At 37.4% G+C, this 21,633-nt stretch overlaps 1 protein-coding gene across 4 annotated transcripts in view; it reads left to right on the top strand.

The window, feature by feature from the left end:
* Nucleotides 1-21,633, top strand: part of VWF (von Willebrand factor) — a 138,673-nt gene that overhangs the window by 97,488 nt on the left and 19,552 nt on the right. For all 4 annotated transcript variants that reach the window (XM_040700457.2, NM_001318464.2, XM_046942139.1 and 1 more), the window contains exons 35-43: nucleotides 2,529-2,749; nucleotides 3,700-3,892; nucleotides 4,508-4,849; nucleotides 8,811-9,016; nucleotides 14,495-14,597; nucleotides 14,706-14,780; nucleotides 15,296-15,400; nucleotides 15,870-16,075; nucleotides 17,428-17,577. In XM_040700457.2, coding sequence (XP_040556391.1) covers nucleotides 2,529-2,749; nucleotides 3,700-3,892; nucleotides 4,508-4,849; nucleotides 8,811-9,016; nucleotides 14,495-14,597; nucleotides 14,706-14,780; nucleotides 15,296-15,400; nucleotides 15,870-16,075; nucleotides 17,428-17,577 — 1,601 coding nt within the window. The remainder of the gene's footprint in view (nucleotides 1-2,528; nucleotides 2,750-3,699; nucleotides 3,893-4,507; nucleotides 4,850-8,810; nucleotides 9,017-14,494; nucleotides 14,598-14,705; nucleotides 14,781-15,295; nucleotides 15,401-15,869; nucleotides 16,076-17,427; nucleotides 17,578-21,633) is intronic.

Here is a 21,633-nt window from a genome sequence, read left to right as displayed (position 1 = left end):
GAGGGTAGGGTGCTCAAGAAGCTGGGAGGGTACAGAACTAGAACAGCTGAACCAGACTGGCCAAAAGAATGTCGCATATGACATAATGTCATTCTCAGCAGTAAAAGCTGGGGTCAAGAAGGAAGAAGAGGGAGGGCATCTGAAGTGATAATGTTTGTCTTCCCCCAAAAATATTACAGATAATGAACAGTCCTTCCTGGCACCTAGCATGGGGTACTAAGGTTTCAAGATGTTAACAGATCTAATTGTAGTGTGGAGTTGCTAGACAAAATTTATAGATGTTATAGATGTTCAGCTGATAATTGTTAGGCTCCTGTGGTTGTCATGGTGCTTTCTTGCCTTATTGTATGTTGGAGTCCTGTGCTTACTAGTGGCTGCTTTTGCTTCTGCCCTTTGCTTTGCTCCTTACCATCTTGCTTTGCTGTGCCTGTGAACATTCTGATAACAGCTGTCACCATGAGCCTGGACTGGCAGATGGCTAGGGCATTGTTGCCATCTCTGTGCTGCTCTTCTGGACAGGCTGGAACCACAGACTGAACTTGAGTCAGAGGGACATTGACCTATGGATGAGTCCATGTGGAAGCATGTACACCCTAAAGCATCTGTGGCCACAGGCAGGTTCACTCCAGAGCAAGCACATCTTGAATCATCTGTGGCCAGGGAGTAGTCTGTGTCACAGCAGGTACATCTTGCAGTGTCCATGTCTGTTGATAAGGCCATGCCAGAATACCTCAAAGCACTTGTAGTTGTGGATAAGACCAAGACATAGCAGGTGTCTGAAGGGACCACTGAAGGGTCTGTGACCAATGGAAAAGGCCATTCCAGAGCAGGTACACCTCAAAGTGTCTGTAGGTAAATCCTTGCTGCAGCAGGGCGTATCTCTGAACAGACTGTGGCTCATTAATAAATAAACCCACACCAGAACAGATAGGCATCAATGCAACTGTTGCAGTGGGTAAGTCCACGGTACTGTAGGTAGGTAGACCTCTGAAGGAATTATGGCTCATGGGTAAAGATGTGCTGGAGCGGTTAGACCTCTTAGGGGCTGTGGCCAATGGATGAACCCAGGCTAGAGCAGGGGCAAGTGGAGTTCATTGCAGTGTGAAACCCTGTGGCCTTGTCCAAAAGGACAAGTAGAGACTGTAATGGATATGTCTTTGAACTGTAATCCATGGTTGAGTTGCATGTTATAGCACATACTATAGAAGGAAGTCTTTGCTCCTGGCCAGGCCAGGGGCAAGGGTAGGAATTGTGATGTTATGGTCTATAGCTTGGTCCAAAGGAGCTGAGGGTAGACATTGTGATGGATATAATGTTAAATTTTTTAAGTCATGATCTGAGTTGAATGTTATAGGAAGTCCTATAGCAGGAATCACTTGAACCAACAGGGTGAGCCTCACAACAAGCTGGCTTTGATGTCCTGTAATGACAGAGAACATCACCTTTCCTACCCCAGGTGACCTTTATTACAGGTAGAAGCTAAATTATGGACTTAAAGAACTCAGTGGATGTTTTATAGATTTAGCCCATAGATTGTGGGAAAGATATCTCTGTATTAAGTGAAGAGTCGTGATTAATGAAGATGTACTAGCAGTGAAATGCTATGGAATCACTTTCAGAGTGATGGCATCTGTCTTCCAAAAAAAAGTACTACATCTGATGAGCCCTGGAAGGGGCTGAACACTTGCATGCTGATGGGAAGTAGTGAATGAATTTCTTGTCTTGCTTTGCTTGTATGTATGGCTTTTTTCTTTATGTAGTAAACTGTCTTTATATATTAACCCATGAGTTGTCTCATTTTTTACCTTTGTACTCTGAGTACTCTGTACTCATTTTTTACCTTCTACTCTCCTATTCTGAGGAGCATGAGCAAGTAGCTGGGTGGTTCTTGATGTCCTGTTTTCCTACATACCTAGTAGTGACTTCTTTTCTTGCCCTTATAGTCTTTAAGCAAAAGAACTGAGTTTGAATCATCCTTTTGTTTGCATCTTGTTTAAGTACTCATGGTATTATAATCTTTCTTCTCCAGTCTGTGAAGAAAGATAGTGTTTATAACATAATGGCTACAACACTAACCCATCTGTTGGCCATTAGTTGATCCTGTGTGCGTTATTTCTCCTCTTTTCCTGTTTTCCATCTGAAAAAAAGCATATATCCCTTTGAATCCATTTATGACATGTTTGATAAAATGAAATAGTAGTATGTTAGAAACAAACACTTTACAGAGTAAAATGCAATGTCATAATAACAACACAAATTAATCAAATATGATTGCTGCCTTTCTAAAAATAGGAGATGCATTTTCCTTACTTTTATTTTTCAAATCAAATTTATTAGCAGATCACATTCAATGTGGGGAGCTTCATTCTATTTTTGTAGTTCTAATTTGTGCAGATGATACTTTACAAATAATTTATTATAGGTTAATATCTATTATGATTGTAGTGATTTATTAAATTTACATGATTGTGAAAAAAGTCTAATTTGAAGTCTAATTTGTTTACGTGGCATTATTTGTTGATTTACAGGTGTCTGTATGGGAAGTTCATCTCGACACATTGTCACTTTTGATGGGCTTAATTTTAAGCTCACCAGCAATTGCTCCTACACCTTGTTTCAGGATATAAAACATGATGTTGAAGTTCTTCTCCATGAAGGACCATGCAAAGCTATACCAAAGATGAACTGTATGGATGCTATTGAAGTGAAACATCGTGGTGTATCCATTCAGCTCTTCAGTAATATGACAGTAAGCAAAAGACAATGAAGTCATCTGTGCATTCTCTGCTCATGCTGTGGAGTTTTAGGTTAGGAGGACAGATTTGTTTCCTTTATCTAGTTTCTGCTCCCCTTGCAAACTATTCTTTAACTAAGCAAGTGCCTCATTTAAACTTCCTAATATGTTCTACATTTGCATAATAAGCCAGTCATGTTTCTCCTCTTGTTTTCCCCACTGTGCTGGGGTAACAGTGTTTCCCAAACACTTCTGCCAGAAAGGCAGGAATTAGGACATACTACACTCTGATTTTCCTTTGTTGGTAGAGGTCCTCTATGCAATGTTATCAATTAGTGAGTGGGATAGCAGTCTCTATTTTTTTAAAACCTACGCAAGATTGTGGCTACCTAAAGAGTTAAGGATTCAGTTCTTACCTTGCTAGCTGGTGGATCCCAGTCTTAGAAGAAAGGCCAGCTAAGAGTTATGTGTTGCATTTATTTTATAGGCAAAGAAGTATTAAAATATGTATGAAACATTTGCAGTCTCTGAGTTCCTCAGACATACAGGAGTCAACTAACCTGGAAAGGTGATCTCATCTAATTCATGCAATAAAATAGGATCGACCAAAACACTTTTAATCAGTCTGGTGTGGTACTGGATAGCTTTGACTTTCACTGGAGTCACAACAGTGCTCAGGGTCTGAATGTGGCATTTTAGCTTCATGGCATTAGATCACTGGTCTGTGTATCTGTTATGCTGAAGGGATGCACTCATATGGAAAAATGGTGAAGAAGTTGTTCATGTAATGCACAAAATGTAAGACAAATATTTCTGTGCATTTTTAGATTCAGTGGAAAGTTTCAGCATGCAAAATTAACTCTTATGACCAGATTCAGTCAAAATGTGATTCAAGTGTGATTAGGTTGGATTGATCTTAACTGCTTGTCACAACTGATGTGATCATTTTGCCTTTTTAAAAACAGGTGTCTGTTGATGGTGAAAGTATTCATATTCCCTACTCTAGCAGTTTGTTTGAAGTCACTGTCTATGGAGCAATAATGCATGAAATCAAGTTCTCCCATCTTCGTCATAATCTCACATTTACTCCAAGAAATAATGAATTTATTCTTAAACTTAATCCAAAGAGCTTTTCTTCAGAAACACAAGGGCTTTGTGGTAAGTTAGAAAGTTAGTGACTTTAACAGCTTGCTACTCAGATTTGAACTATTATTAATGCTGAAATTTGTGCAGTGCTGAGCCTTGCAAACTCTCTCATCCAGCCAATCCACTGTTGTTGGCACGTTGCTAATCTGTATTGTTTTTTTCTACTATGACTATCAGTATAATAGCTCATTGACTCTCAGTAAGACCTTAAAAAGAGCAGGACTAGGCATCTGTCATGTTTAACTTATATTATCTGTTCCAAATGTTTTAAAATAAGGTTTTAAATATAGCTTCTTATGTATATGCAAGAACACACAGTGATGTGAGTCCTATCCTGTGCTTGGAGGGAAGGTGAAGGGCTTGTGGGGGATATTTCTGCGTGAGAGAGTTAATTCTGGGGTATCTTCTGCCACTGTTTAGACATCTATGGCATAATCTGTGCCTCTTGTATTACAGAAAGAAAAATCAGGATCATTACGATTACTTTGATAACTGCTATAAATAATATCATTGATTCATCTTCCCCTTGGAGTTCACTGAGCCTGAGTCTTGAGCCTGCTTTCTCTAGATTTGTTTTACTGCTGTCTATATTCAGACTGTTTCTTTTCCTTTTACTCACCTTCCTAGGAGTGTGTGACCAGAACCATGCCAATGACTTCATGTTACGTGATGGCACGGTTACTGCTAACAGTGATGCATTTATTCAAGACTGGACAGTGAAAGAGCTGGGGAAGGTCTGTGAAATCCGGAGAGAAGATGAGTGCTCTGAGCATGCCTCCAGTCATTGCCACCTTCTGCTCTCTGATCAGTTTTCAGCATGCCACAGGATAATACCCCCAGACATGTTCTATGAGGCCTGTGAAGAGAGCAGCTGCTATGAGGAAGAAACCTGTGAGATGATAACTTCTTATGCTCACATCTGCAGAGAAAATGGGATCTGCATAGACTGGAGGACACCCGAGTTCTGTCGTAAGGGGTTTTCCATATACTAAAACTGGTACAGAAACTGTTTGATTCAGTGCAATATTACTTTTTGAATGTCATGTGATGAGACAGATCAAGTTTTCATGTAGATGTGGTATTAAAGATCTGGTAGCTGGCTCCTCATCTACTAAGTTGCATATTATGGTAAAAGTGTCTCTTAGTAACAATCTAACTAGTGAAATGCAGGGCACTTAGGGAAGGCTGAGGGAATAACCTATGAAATAAAAATGTAGCCATGTGGTAGTATCTGACTTAGCAGCCACTGAACAGTCATTGGGTCACGTTTGAATTGCCCTCGTTCTGCCAGGCAGTTTTAGTTGTAGACATAATTGCTTTAGTAGAGACATTAGAGGATCTGAGCAAGACAGGCAAGGAAGCTAATAATCTGTGCTGGTGGAATTCCTTCCTGACCTGAATTTTTTTTTTTTTTTTTTTGGTGCTGATTGCACAATATTAGACTTTTCCGTATTTTGTTTTTGCATATATTTGTATGAGCAGTAGTCTTTGTGAATTCCCCACTTTTCAACCAAAGCCTGGAGCTTTCAGGCTTCAGTTGACTTTTAAGCTTCTACTGTGCTTAAAAAAAATGGGGAAATGGCTATGAACTGTGGTGTTTTCTTTCCAAAGCATGCTATCTACACTGCCCAAGCTATCTTAAAGTTATTTTGCAAATCTGATTCTCCCTCTGTCTATGTTTTACTTCTCTGTTGAAGGTGAAAATTTAAGTGTTAGGAGTGAACAGTATAGCAGGATGCTGGCTTTGCAAATGCCCAGAGCCTAGTAGAGGTGCTAGTGTTAAACTCATCCAGTTGTTGTTTTGTATATTTACTTCTCAAAATTCTTATAGACCTAAGAAATTCTGCACTGTTTTCCATTTTTTTTATTGCTTTTTTTTTCTTTTCCTTCCTGACAGCCCTATTATGAAAGATCTGCCAAAAATGTACCTTGTATATTAAATGACTCTTGAGGTGGCATATTCTATGCTCATAGAATAATGCTGTTTATCTGCAGCGATTATTATAGTCATTTAGATATTCACTTGCAGCATTTCTGGCATTTAGGGAACCTGGGATGCATATATGTATTTAGAGAGAGACATTTTCTCTCCCAGCTAATCCATCATACAGTGTCTTCATATCCCAGTTGTTTTTTTGCATCTGATTTTTGTAGGTACATGTAGTCATTTTTTTTATTGCCTTGTTTACCTTCCTTTTTGTTCCCAGATGTTTTTTACTTCAGAATTGGAAAGCTAGCACCCTGAATGCATGATACCACAAAATCTCAGTACATACTTTGGTTTGATTTGAGATCAGATTGAGGGAATTATGGAATATATTGTCGAGAATGTGAAATTGGCCCATAGCTCCAGTTAATATCTCTAATACCTTTCTAGAATAGGTTATTGAACAACATATAACTGTTGCATGCTGGTTCTTTTAGAAAACAAAACTCTCTGTTTGAAATGTAGACCTAGAAAAGAGCAGTAGAATATTGCCTGTAATTTTCCAAATTTAGTGCTTTGTAAGATTTTGCAAATTGTGATGTCCAAGTACTTTAATAATTTTTTTCTTTTAACTGTTCTTCTCCCTGTTTGAAGGAAGAAATTGTGTTTTAATGGAGTCAGTTCAGAATACAGTATCGAAGCATGATTATAATAACCTCATATAGGTTATTTGAGTTGAATGAAATCAATTGAAGCTCATTTGGCAGAGGAATTACTCTTCCAATCATTAGATTTTCAGCCTTATTTTTTCCTTCTCCTAGTATCCACAGTCATTTCTTTTTACACAGAAACAAGAAACACTGAAATAGCTAGCTGGGGGGAGTGGCTTGTTGAAATACAGTTTTCTGAGGTTGTCCGTGGGGAATACTTAATTCCTCTTCACTTTACATATCTATAGCAGAATTTTCCATACAAAATGCACAGCAACCTGCAAGCCATGCAGGACCAGGCCAGATTTCCAGAACAGAAGCACAGTGATGTCTGTGGTGGCCTTCTACAATCATCTGGTTGTTATTATGCCATTAGGATGGAAGAATGTTAACAAATGGTTTTCCAGATATTGATGATGTTTATCCCATGTCTTTACACTACTTATGTGCACTGTACTCCCATGTGCCCAAGGCTAGAGGTCAGTTCAAAACAAGGGCACTCAAGAACTAGCTCTGTTTGCAGAACACAACTACATACTACGTTGCATGAAGTATGCTAGAGGCTATATTCCACTGACAGTAGTTTTGCTAATGAGCTGTCCAGGTTCTACTCTGGTTAGTATCAGCATTAAACTTTAAAATAAATTAACCTGATTTTGTGCAGAGGTTTATTACTTTTGCTCTAGGGCTACTGGTAGGTAAGCCCTACCTGATGAAAGCCTATGTGTTAGCACAAATAAATATGAAGAAGGTGTGCTACTCTAACAGTTGCTCTGGATGTACTTTGATATGTATTCATCAGACCTGAAGTGAGACTATTGCAGGCAGCATCCATCATTGCTTATACTCAATATAAGGATTTTTTTTTTTTTTTACTGTAAGTATAGTGAAGTACTGGAATAGGTTGCCCAGAGAAGTGGTGGATGCCCCATCCCTGAAGATATTTAAGGTCAGGCTGGACCAGGCTATGTTCTAGCTGTAGATGTCTCTGTTCATTTCAGAGGCATTGGAATAGATGATCTTTAAAGGTTGCTTCCAACACAAACAATTCTATGATTCTTATTGCAGTTGCTTTGTTTGCAGAATTTTTTGGAATCTTTTTTTTTATGCAGAATAATTTTTGTAGCTAGTACCACTGTTTTTTAAGCAGGCAATTTTTCCTATTTTACATAAACAGACTTCTTATATTTTCATAATCCAACTAAAACATTTACTAATGGGATCGAACTCTTCATCAACTGTGGCTTTTCAAGTTCCTCTGTGCATGCTGGACGATGATGCCTGTCCTAAAATACAACCATATACTCCAACACACCAGAAATAATTGAATTTAGCATTTTTGAAACAGAAAAGTTTTATTTTTGAAGGCATTTTTTTTGTTTGTTTGTTTGCTTTAGCTAAGAGATGTTCGTGTGTGTAGACAGTGTATCTGGTGAATGCTTGTTGAGTTTGGAGCTCAGGCCTTCGTTCATTAATTTTATTTCAGTATTTTTTGCTAGAGTTAAAAGATTTTATAAACATTTTGAAAGTAACAAACTAGGAAATAAGAAACATTTTTTCCTAATTGAATCTGTAGAGAAAAATAAAGCAGACAAGGGAGTACACAGTATGCAAGCAGTATCCATGTTTCTCAAATTGCTATCAATTAGCTTAGTTTTATGATCTTTATGAATTAACTCTTCTGAATTAATTAGCAAAATTTTTATGAATTGGCTTCAGCAAGAGGAGTACAACTTTCCTTCACTTAGGGCAATTCAGTTCATAAGATGCAGGCATCTAACAGATTCGGTGTTGTAGTACCAAACAATTTTGTTCATGAGCTTTTTTTTACTTTCCTGGGGACACTACTGCTGATCAAGTTGTCAAAATCTCTTTATTCAGTGCTGTTGTCAGTCCTGGATATGTCCTAAACCTGAACTGTTATCAGTGCTTCTCTAACGCATGTGAAGAAGATTCCAAAATGTTATGTCTATTATCCAATGTTGAAAACAAAGTTAGGCAAGATGTTCAGCTCATGCAAACTGTTGTATCATTATTGGGGCAAGCTGTGCTGTGTTGATTCATGCAATCTAAAATAGTGGCTTTATGATTTTTCTGTGGGCTGTAACATAAGCGTATGCCTTTAAACACTTCATACTGCAGATTTTGTTATTCTTAAATATGTTTTTTCAGAGATGTTAATGGCTACAGAGGATATTCTTTCAAAAATCTCGACAGAATTCTGAAGTAAGTGTGAATAGAAAATCTGCATTTTAGATCTCTAAGATTTTTTTTTTTTTTTGGTCTTCCCCAGCAATGAAGTGTCCCACATATTTGATATATGATCACTGCCACAAAGCCTGTGTAAAGATCTGTGAGAATAGTACCAATCTCAGTGTCTGCAAAGATTATCCTACAGAGGGCTGCTTCTGTCCAAAAGGGCAGGTAGTTTTCAATGACAGCTGTGTTGGTGAAGAAGTTTGCACGCAATGCATCAGTGAAGATGGCACCTACCATCAGGTAACTGTATACTTAGCATGTTGCCTTCACAAGTGGTTGTGGTTTGTACTTTTGCAAGTAAATCTGTCCTCTAAGTCTAACTACCTTTCCATTTGTACAATTTATTTACTAGCTCTGTTCATCATAACCAGACAGCTGTCAGCCCCATGAGCTTTCCTAGTGTGAAATTGGCTGGTATGGATATAAAACTCACGGCTGGGACTGTACACATCCAGAAATACATCTGTATGGAGGGAGGGTGAGAGGGAAGAAGGGAGGAATGGCATAAGCCAGCTTTTAGTAAGATGAGTGCTTCATTCAGCAGGATTTTCCAGTAATAACAATTTAATCATTAGTCCGGAACACTTGCTTATCGTGCGTAGTATTGTTTTTGCAAAGCTAACTGAAAAATTTTCAGTGGCTGGTGTGGAGCCATCAGACAAAGATGACTTAATGTCAAGTCCTATTAGCCTACCACTTTTTTTTTTTTTTAATGTATGACTTAATTGTAGATGAGGATCATTCCTCTGAAGAAATTAATCATTTTATTTTCACAGAAAATCCACTTTACTCAGCTAAGTCAGACCTCAGAATGGAATGACAGGAGATATGAGTGCTAAGTGCCACACTGCAGTGAAAGACTGTTAATTTCTCTTGCTGTATCATGCAAGTGGGTGCACAAGCACCTGCTTACACCCCTGCTGGGAGTATGATGCTCTTCCTAGTTCATCAAAATCAGCCAGGTTAAATCTTAAATCTTCAGGGTTTTTTTGGGGGGACTTTTAGAAGTCTTTAATTTCAGTATTTTATGGGCTATACATTCTTAAAATTTTATCGCTACCTCTTATCATGCTCACTGAACATACTGTCAAAGATATTTGTTTTTGTTAGATAGATTTTCTGTATGTAGAAGTCTCTCTCTGTGTGTATATAGCCTGTTTCCTTCTGGAAGAGATGCTAAGGCACACACAAAACAAAGATGTGATCCAAACAAGCAAGCATAGCTTCACCTGAAAATGCACCTGACCAATTGTGTGGTCTTCTACAATAGAGCGAGGGCACTGGTGGACCAACAAAAGCAAATGAAGTTGTCTACGTGGACTTCTGCAAAGCCTTTGACATAGTCCCACTTGATATCCTCATTTCTGAATTGGAGATATATGGATTTGAAGGGTGGATTCTTTAGTGGATAAGAAATCTGGGGGTAAGTCACAGCCAGAGGGTTGTGGTGAATGGCTCTACACACAGGTGGAGGCTGGTGATAAGCGTCAGAATTATTGCATCTGCCACAAGGAGAAGTGATACCTGTACCTTGCTATTTTCTTCTAGAACCTTAGATAAACGTTTCTCTTGAGAACACCAAAAAACAATCATTTAGAGAAGCATGGCTGGTGATAAATGGTGCCCCCCAGGGGTCTGTGCTAGTATCAGTGCTCTTTAATATCTTTATCAATGACATAGACAGTGGCATCAAGTGCACCCTCAGCAAGCTTGCAGATGACACTGAGCTGAGTGGTGTGGACAAAAGGAAGGGAAGGCATTCAGGGAGACCTGGACAGGTTTGAAAAGTGGGCCCATGAGAACCTCAAAGCCAAGTGCACGGTGTTGCACTGGGGTTGGGGCAATCTCAGGTATGTGTACAGACTGAGAGAAGAACTACTTGAGAGCCACAGCCATGTGGAGGAGGACTTAAAGATCCTGGTAGATGAAAAACTTAACATGAGCTAGCAGTGTGCACTTGCAGCCTGGAAGCCCAACTGTATCCTGGGCTGCATCAAAAGAGGAGTTGCCAGCAGGATAAAGGAAGTGCTTGTCTTTCTCTATTCTGCCCCTGTGGGGCACCATCTGGAGTACTACACCCAGGCCTGGGGTACCCAACATAAGAAGGATGCAGAGCATTTTGGAACAGGTCCAGAGGAGAGCCATGAGAGTGATCAAAGCTCTGGAGCACCTCTCCTATGAAGACAGACTGGGAGAGCTGGACCCGTTCAGCTTGGAGAAGAGAAGGCTCGTTGTGGCCTTCCAGGGTTTAAAGGGAACTTACAAAGAGGAGTGAAATCAAGTTTTTACATGAGTAGATAGTGTCAGGAGGAGATGGAATTGTTTTAAACTAAAAGAGGGTAGATTTTTCACTGAGAAAGTAGTGAGGTGCTGGAACCGACTGCCCAAAGATGTTGGAGTTGCCCCATTGCTGGAGGTATTCAAGGCCATGTTGGATGCAGCCCTGGATAACATGATCTAGTGCCCGATATAGTGGTTGGCGACCCTGCTCATGGCAGGGGAGTTGTTGGAACTAGGTGATCCTTGAGATCCCTTCCAACCGAAGCCAATTTATGATTCTGTGTGATTCTATGAATGTTTGTATCGTATGTGCAAAGGCATAGTGAGTGATGGTTGTAATAGACTATGAAATCTATGGCTTTAATGTCCAATACTTCAAGATGATATTTGCCTTTGAAGGGGCACACTTTGACTTCTTCTATGTGAAACATAGGAGTAAATTGTTTAATAGTGTGTATATTAAGGAGGTCAAATAAACTAATTTCAGAGGAAGACTGTTGTTTGAGGATTAAAGATGTTCAGGATCCTATTTAAAAACTGTAACAGTCTTGGTGGGAAGCATCTTCAAACATCCTGCTTTCATTTCCAAGCATAATTTATTATGGAAGTTAGCAAAGGATACCTTAATTTTCTAGATAGTTTCAAATAGAGAATTAAGTTCTTATCTGGTGTAAAGGATCTTAGCTCCAGGGAAATCTCTGGAATTGTGCTGATTCATCACCACTGAAGATTTTGCATTCAGCATTTAAAGTTCATTTGTATCCAACCTATTAGGTCTCTTGCTCTTTTCATTCTCTTTCATTCCTCTGGTGCTCTCTAGGGACTCTCATCTCGAAGTGTGAAAGTGAAATACTGGAGCCTTCTTAAAAATGCCATCTGTTAAGAGAGACTTTCCATCACTTCTTTTCTATTTTGTGGGTCAGAAGGCAGCTAACAGAGTTCTGGCCAAAACCTTAGTATCCATGAAAAGATTAATTGTGCATCCTGACCGACACTGGAATGAAAGCAGTGCTCACATAGGCCAAGTCATATTCTATGTAGATCCTTCCTGCAGTTTTGAGTTGGTAATGGGATCAAAGTGTATTCTGTAGCATTCTCTGAAGGCTACAGAATTAATCTGCAAGTCCTGGTTCAAAGGCAGGCAAAATTCAACACCAATTCCACTCCTCACACAGAATGATGCCTTAATCTCTGCAATTAGATGTGATAAAATAACCTGATCTAGAGTCAGAGCTGAATACTTGTCAGGTTCTCTGTAGCAGCTTTGCGTTATCACAGGTGGGTTGAGTCAGCGAGAGGCATCTGTTCAAATGCTGTCTTGGGAGTTGCTCAGGAGCTGGGAGCTGTGACCTCCCATGTTTCTCCCCCTGAAGAGTCCTCAGATTTTGAGCCCACTAGGCACCAAAGGGTCCACTTCAGTAGGCTAAACTGTGTAAAACACTTTGCTGTCAGAGTCTTGGTGATATGCTTAAGTCTGCTGTAAGGCATCTTGTTTGATTTGCTCTTTAGAGGTCTCTGATAATCACACAGGTTTTGTGAAATTTGAATCTTGTAGCTGGGTTTTGATTAGTCATTGTATTAGCTTTTATTTTAAAATTACAGTATCTCTGTACACGGAGCTGTAATTGTAGTAGGTCTGTTGTGGATCTTTCTTTTACATACAGTATCTTTGTATCTATGTACTGCAGATAAAGCTGGCAAAAAAATAAGAAAATAGTTTATTTTATTTTATTTTTTGTAATAAGAGGTATTTATCGTATTATTTCTGTTGCATGAAAATAATAATAGCTTTCAGTGTATATTGCAACCTACCCTAAACATAGATCAGTTGTTCACAACTCCCAGTGAGTTTGCAAATTTTTCTTTAATGTTATGATTCTATATTAAATGGTTACTGTTGTTGGGTTATGATCTCCTTAGTCCCTTTTTTCCCCCTGATGTTTTCTTCTGTTCCTTTCTCTATCCAAAGTAGTGCTTGGGCTTACGGTATTCTCAGTACCAATACCCATATAGAGCTCTACTAACACCATGCTATCTCTTGTCATCTCATCTAGCATTAGAAAGAGACTCATTTATGTTGAGAAAATTGAGGCTGATGAAAAAGTTAAGAGTACAAGCTGTGATTCTGTTTTTGTGTCCTGAAATATCCAAATTCTTTTCACATCACCATCTGTAAATGTAGATTTTCTCTGTCAGCTGCCTTCTCAGGGCTTTCTAATTCGGTCCATTGAAATCTCTGGCAGAAGGCTTTCCCAAACCCTGAGGTAATGATCTTTTCTAGCAGATATCAACACAAGCTTTCCTTGACTAAAATAGATTTCTTATGCATTAATTAACCCTATACAATTCAGTTCCGAAACTTAGTAAAATCTCCAGTTGTCTTGTTCTGGCATGCCTCCTGTCTTATCCTTGCCATGCTTTCAACCTTTGAAGGTAAAATACCACTTTAATTGTCTTTACAGATTCCTGTAATTGTTTAAAGCACATAGATACTGCTAGGTACAGGTGACAGTATGTTTCCTTTCTTTATTACTGAGGGTTTCAGCAAGCTGTTTTGTTTAGAATGCACTTTGGAGTTCTCTGGATGACACCTTTTCCCTTAATGGCATCCTAGCTGATTCTACATGTTATCACCCAGAACCCTCATTGAGTGTACAAATTAACTTTACTGTCCTATAGCCCATCTTTTCACTCATAGCTACCTATTGTCATGGGTTTTAAATGTAGGTAACCCTTTATAAGTCACTACATCTTTAAAATCAATGATTTCCCCTCTCTAATGAGAGAGACCAGTAGTTGAATAATTATATACTTCACTGGTAGTTTCTTAATATGCTTATTATCTGCTGGTAATCATCACAGGAGTGATTCTTTCAGATTTGGGCTTGCTATATAATGTTTTTCCAGCCTGCAAATGAATGGGAAATCAAATGACGAGACACCACAGGTTCTTAAAAAAATATATATACTGTTTATTTCTTTAAGTACAACTAATTTGGGAAAGAAGCCACTTCCATGTATTTCTGAAAGTATTATTTCTTCTATTATTATCATCACTGAACATCCACCATGGCATACAGTTCCATGAGTCCACTGTTACTTTCACAATAGCTTAAGACTGCATTTATAACATCTGAGCATTTTTTGTACATAAAACAATAATAATTCCTCATCTCATTCACACATTCTTTACATGTTTAGCTAAACTTGTACACTACGATTATTTCAAAGTTATGTATCTCCTCAGTTTCCTACTGCTAACAGAGCAATCAATTCCTCGTGTAGTCTTCTGGTTTTCTTCATTAATTTTGCTCACCCTTACCCACTCCTATTCTATTGCTAATATACTTGTATACTAGCGATCATAATACGAGATTTCATTCTAATAATCAACACAGTTTTTTTTGTTTGATTGGTTTTATTTATTTTTTTCTGCAGCACATGGAAACATGGATTCCTTCCAATGAGCCTTGCAAGATCTGTACTTGTCTTGACAACAGAAAAGTAAACTGCACTGTTCGACCTTGCACTACTATCAAAAGTAAGTTAGTTTAGCTCTGAGTACGACTGGTCTCAAACAGATTTTTATTAACCTAGTGTTTTAGTTCTTATCTAAACTTAATTTATGGATGTTTCATTCTCACTCCAGCTGTGCAATGTGGCCCCTGTGAAGTTCCTCGTCTGCGCAGGGACCCTAACCAGTGCTGCCCTGTGTATGAGTGTGGTAGGTTCTCATAGGCTGCTGGAATCTTCTTGTTACATGTTTTTACTAGATTGTTCAAAACTATACAATACAGTGTTTTTCTGTAAATCATTGAATGACTGAATTGCCATCTATGTGGAAAAACAAAAGGTCCTGAGGAAATTTCAAACTCGACTTTGCCCTTCTGTAGAAGATGTAGAAAGGAAAGAAGCTTTTTTTTTTTTTTTCTTTTTTGCTAAGTGACGTTAGAAATGTCTTTTTTGAAGTACACATTTCTTTGTGATCTGTTTTTGTTTTTTTTTTTTTAATATGAAGTATGTTAGAACTTTAATCCTCATAACCCAAACTTGAACTGTTCCCTAAGCTATTTTTGAAAATGATCACTGACCTGCTGAACACTAACTTGCATCAGATTTTAGGACAGTAATTGAATATAGGGAGCAAGCATATGGGAATGTACCTGAATGTGTATACCTTTTTTAGAAGTTTAACTAGTTAAGCGTGGTTTTAAACACTCTCTCAATTTCTCTTCTTAGTCTGTGATCTAGTTTCTTGTGATTTGCCTCCTGTCCCTGACTGTGAGTTTGGCCTGCAGCTTGCTCTGACCAATCCTGGAGAATGCAGACCAAACTATACATGTGGTAAGACGTAGATATATATTTAGCACTGAATGACATTGAAGCACTGCATTTAAATAACACTCACGGTGTCTTTTATTCACAGTGTTTTCCCTGTGAAATGTTTTATTTGGGAGCCATTGGCCATGTGATGATTTCACAGACTTGGAAAAAAGTTACTGTTGGCACTTTGAAAAATGTTCTCATGTTTGAATTAAGGAAACTGTGAACACCATATGTGTACTCGAAAATTTGTGTATATTTTATAAATCTTTTTGTATTAATGAGAAGATATATATTTGGCAAGATAGGAGCTTCTTCTTAATCTACAGTACAATCTCTGACCTGGGTATTTTATTTTTGTTTTATTTATTAGTACTTAAGTAGTAGGTGTGTAATAATTTGCAGTAGGTATTAGTGCCCTACTGCCTAAGAACTGTCCTGTTCATTTGCAATGATCTGAAATTGTATTTGCTTAATCTTTTTCTGCTAGCTTGTAACAGAGAAGCATGCAGTTTAGTTCAAAGACCTTTCTGCCCACCCCATCGGGAGCTGACTGTTAAGAAGACAGAGTGCTGCGATAAATATGAGTGTACTTGCAGCTGCAGTAACTCAACAGTGAGCTGTCCTCTTGGGTATTTATCCAGATCTCTCACCAATGACTGTGGCTGCATATCTACTACTTGTGTTCCAGACATGGTAAGGGAGATGAACTAGAAGTCCATGGATGAGATTATCCCTTATGTGTGAGATGACAGATATAAACAAAACCCCAAACAGACTACTGGAAAGTGATACATAGGCATTTTTCATTTGTGTGTGTGAGAAAAACGTACCCTTGCAACCTACAGCAGTTGTTTACTACAGTACATTTATTCTGGTGTAATCACTCCATTTTTGTGACTTTGAGAAATTCAGATGGTAATACATGCTTGTATGTATTTATACATATATATAATCCATAAATATATATGTGTTATATCCACATATATATGCATCAAATCCGTATATACTATGTATGAAATTTTAGAGGTCTTTTTGAAATTTTTGGTTTGTTTCTGAATAACAGGTGTATACTTTTGGCTTAGTACAATTACTGTATTTTAGAATTTTATATTTTCAATCATATACTAAATTTATTGACATACTTACATCATCTTAGACCTGGACTTCTGTTCTTTGATTACCTTTGTCTGAGGAGGCATTGTATCTTATGTGAACTATATTGCTAATTTGATTTTATTTTTCCAAATTGGTATCTGGCTTGGTTAAAGTTTCACTAAGATACTTTTTTTCCCTAATGTTGCCAATCTTTTATTAAGTTATTATGTTATACTAATATTTAAGATAAGGTTGCTTAGAAGAGAAATTTAAGGGCAGTGAAACCTGTTCACTGGAGCAACCTTACATACCAGCTTAACATAGGGTTAGAGTGTCTTGCAGCTCAGGAGAAGTAGGCTTTATTTTCTGTTCATACATAGTTCAAGACCTTGCATAAGTCATTTTGTTCCTCCTTGAATCAATTTCTATGTCTATAAAATTAACAGAAACATCTCCTTAATAGTATGCTGTAAAATTTACTAGCAGAAAGTGCAGTATAGAAGATGATACTACTTCTGTAGTTGCTGTAATGGTTTAAGGGTGATAAAAGAGAATGACTACATATAGCTTGCCATAGAATCTTTTTATATCAGGTGAGATAGCTGGCAAAAGTTTTGTGTGTGTGTGTGACATCTGCTACAGGATTCGTTGTTTATCATCTCTAAATATTGGGTCCCATTATACTTCCAGTGAAAGTCAGGCCTTGAACTGAGTTTTTATTTGCCTCTGAATGCAAATAAAAATCTCCAATTCATTCAATATAAAACAGCAGCTTTGGCTGCACTCAACAGAATGATCTCAATTTTGAGATTTGTAGCGTATCTAGTGGCTTTAAAATATGACATAGAACTTATGGTAGGTTTCATGTGTTAACAAACAGCCTTTTAGAACTAAGTGTATCCTTACAGTATCAGTGTGTTCTTTCATGTATAAATTGTTGCATTCAATAGGTGTGTGTGCACAACAACATTGTCTATCCCATCGGGAAAACCTGGAAAAATGGTTGCAAGGAATGTTCTTGCACTAGTATGAGAGATGATATTACAGGATTTCAGATGATGGAATGTCATGACAAAATATGTAACACATTCTGCTCTCGGGTGAGTAACATTTAAATCAGTGCACTAGCTGATAGAGTACTGATGGGAACTAAAATGCTTTTAAACCTGCGAGCTTTGAGAAACTAGAAAAATAGGAAGTAAATGTAGCAATGAATTATCTTGGAAACAGAACCTAGGAATATCAAAGTATTACTGACTTTATTTTAGGGTTATTGCTTCAGGATTAGATTCTGCTGACAAGAAAATCAGAATTAACCTAATTTTAACTTTGAGGTATAGAACTGCACCCTGAAGTGTCTATCACTTGCACAATAAGTATTCACAAAGCCTGAAGTTTCAAATGACTTAGTTATGGCTGTAGTTCATTTTTTGAGGAGAGTGTTTTAGGTCTGTCTATTGTTCAGCTCTGTCAATTTATAGCAGTAATAACAGGCATGCTGTTGCCTTTCTCATGCTCAGACATCTGCCACATGCCTTCAAATGATGTGATCTATTTTTGAAAGCCCTCAAAAGTACGAGTTGCTTTGTTATATTGGTATAACTGGTTAATCAGGAGGAGACAGATATTCAGTGCAAAAAGTTGGCAGAGGAATTCTAGAATAGTCAAAGGAATTGGTTAGAAGCCAGCAATACTTGCTGATGTCGTAGATTAGGAAACTTTGGCCGTGACATGGTTAATGTAAAGAAAAGTTCAGAATGTTTTTCATACTGCCTTTAAATAACCCAGTTAATATTCTTAATGTTCCTAACCTTTACATAATGTGGAGAATAAGGAATTAAAAAAAAAACTTAAAATTTAACATGATGCCTTAGAGAGAAGTCTAACATCTTTTGTCCATAATTCATGAGCATTCCTATGTCCTTGCTTCATGTGGTTAGCGTGCATGGGGAGAGACAGTGAGGACAGTGGGAATATACAGCTCAGGTATGCATAAAATGCAATAATATAATAAAATCAACTATAGAAGTGGCTGCCTAGCCACACAGTGACAACCTACACCCCTTACCCGCTGACATTTGGTCAGAAGAGTAGTTAAGCTACAAATGCTGGAGGCCATCACAAATACATTTTGCCTCTGTCTAAAGCTTTCAGAATATACTTAGATTAAGATTGTTCTTGATGGTAGTGGCCAATCTCGTTCAGGAGGGCATATCTGACCTGAAGAACCTACTTGATGGTTAAGTGTTCACAATCTGTGAGTTCACAAGGGTTGTGCAGGATTCACGTGGATTAACAAGACTGGGACATGTGAGATGCAGAGTATTCTCTGCAAATCTTTTCCTGACCCAGGGTTTTCCTGGCTGCAAAAGACAGCTTTGCTTTGCTTCCTTGGAAATATAGTGAACTTCTAAACGAATGTTATGTGCCGCTCCTCCTAAATCTTTGTTAGCAAATCTTGTAAATGAAGCTCTAAGAATTTAGAGGTGATGTTCTTGCTTTCAGAAAGACATCAATAATGAGTCTGGGAGTCAAAGATCATTGGACATAGATAATGAATGTGAAGTACCTCATGTCTGAGTTACCACTGCTGCTGAAAGTCTTCATTATCTGACAAATTTTTAATTTAAACTTGCATTTACATTAACATATTTTTAAAAAGTTCATCATTCTTTGTAAATTTGACTATGAATGATTCAGTTATGCAAACTGATGTCTGAAAAGCTGAAAATCTTTTCTGAAGTTCATTGAGCTATCTGTGCCATAATTTTCAAAGAATATCAAATACATTGATACAGCTCTGTTTTAAAATATGTTATAAATTTCAATATCCCTATCAAAATGCTGGACAGGATATATGTATGTGCACTTGAGAAGATGTGAGATAAACACAGGCATTTTTTATAAATGTTTCCCTTTGCCTTGTCTTGATTTCTGTGTAACTGCCAGGGACCAGAGCAGAAAATGAACCCATTAAAAAAACAAACTAAAAACCACCCAAAACTACTGCTCTTCCTGTAGAGTTTGATCAGAAAACTTCAGGATGCCAAGTGCAGTGAAAACCATGAGGACAGTTGTGATGGCTTTCAGCTTTTGCAAGAGAATCCTTTTAATTTCCATTTTAGAAGAGACTCATTTCTACTGTAGCAATGATTATAATTACTAGATTTAAAATACTTGGCTTTGTCTTGGCTTATATCAGTAACTTTATCAGTAATTTGTTATTCTAATAAAATATAATTAATGCAGAGCTACAGTCTTAAGCATTGCAATCTCAAAAAAGCTTTTCTTAAACAAGTAGACAACATCAACAGCAAGAAACCATCTTTATACGGTTATTAAAATGGTAAGGCCAAAATCATATCTTCTGGAAAAGCTGGAGAACTCAGTTTTTTTTTGCCTTTAACTTATTCATAATTCAGTGAAGATACATATCATAAACCACAGAATTTCTGCAACCAAATTAGAATTGACCCCAAGGCTTATTTTTCACTTCAGATTAGATTACATCCAATATTGTCTTTGCATTACAGGCACAGTTTAATTAAGAATCATCACTAAGTTGATATTCAAATTACTTGCTGCTTACTGTTATTAATTCCATTGCCAGTTTTTAGGCTGTGAAATGTCACTGTTGTCCATATCATCTGACTTATGTGAAAACAGCTTACAGATTTTTACTTAGGAATTAGAAAAAGCAACCCACAAACAACAAAAAAACCATCCTCTAAAAACATCAATAAAAAATCCATAACAGCATAATACAGAACAGTCCATCATTGTGATGAATGAATGGTCCAGCTGTTCTCCTGAGTATGACCAAATTAAATGCAAATCTGATTTATTCTTTTAGCACATACAGAAATACTATAGAAAGAGGTACTTAGATTAGCAGTGAACATAGCCTTCTCATTTGCAAAGATGTGGTTCTGCTTTAATATGTATCACAGCCCTGTCAACTTTTTCTATTGTCTCCTATCTTTCTTGCAAAATTTTGAAAACACAAGTAGGTACTTGTCAGAATTATTGCATCTGCCGCAAAGAGAAGTGATACCTGTACCTTGCTATTTTCTTGTAGAGCCTTAGATAAACGTTTCTCTTGAGAAACCAAAAAACAATCATTTAGAGAAGCATGGCTGGTGATAAGTGGTGCCTCCCAGGGGTCCGTGCTAGGACCAGTGCTCTTTAATATCTTTATCAATGACATAAAAATGCTGAGTTTATCATAGTCAACTTGTAGATTCTTATATCTCTGAGTTTGCCACATGAACAGAAAGTTGTACCCCCTGCTTCAGATAGTTCACACACATATTTAGCCAGTAAAATATCATATAAAACAGAATGCTCAACAGCAAAACATTACCCACTAATCTACTTCAAACTCTGAACCTATTCAAGAAGTAAGGTAGTGCGTGGAAATACTTAAGTAATTTCAGTTCAAAGTTGTTGACCACAATTGGAATGATTCTTATTTTCTTCGACATTTTTCCCGTGAAATCTATTTTCTCTGTCAGAACATTTTCTCTTTGCATCTGTATGGAAATCAGCGTTATTATATTTTGCCCCATGGTGGCTGTCTAACTGTTAAATATATTTTTTCTAATTAGAATAATGTTCCTTCCTTAATTTCACTGGCATACTCCTGTCCTTGAATATTTGGCTCGTTGTTCAAGAGATGAAATGGTGCAATGCTCAGTCAGAATTGGTCCTCAGACTTCATGTCTGACCTACCCCTTCCCTCTGCTTCAGCACGTTAAAAACCATCTGACTACACTCAGACCTTAGACTGAACCTTAGACTCAAGACCTTAGACTTTGAAGTCTCAGAGCTGGAGAAATGTGGGTGTTAATTCATGTCCAAAATGCTACTAAAACAATTTGTTCATCTTGTATTTTCTTTTGTATAGTATTACTGGTGCATGTGTGTGTATATATACATATATATATATATATATATATATATATATACACTATATATATATATATATATACACGTATACAAATTAAGACTTTTAAAAACAATCCTCTTTTTTTTTCTTTTTTTTTTTTTTTGTATCAGTTATGTGTAAAAACAGATGCTTTCATGTAGTGATTCTCAAAGGGATTTTTTTTTTTCCAGACTGAATTATTTGTATTCACATACAGTTTTCTGAGTGG

The sequence above is a fragment of the Gallus gallus genome, chromosome 1, assembly GCF_016699485.2.
Source record: "Gallus gallus isolate bGalGal1 chromosome 1, bGalGal1.mat.broiler.GRCg7b, whole genome shotgun sequence".
Taxonomy (NCBI): Eukaryota; Metazoa; Chordata; class Aves; order Galliformes; family Phasianidae; genus Gallus; species Gallus gallus.
This window is presented reverse-complemented; position numbering and strand designations above follow the sequence as displayed.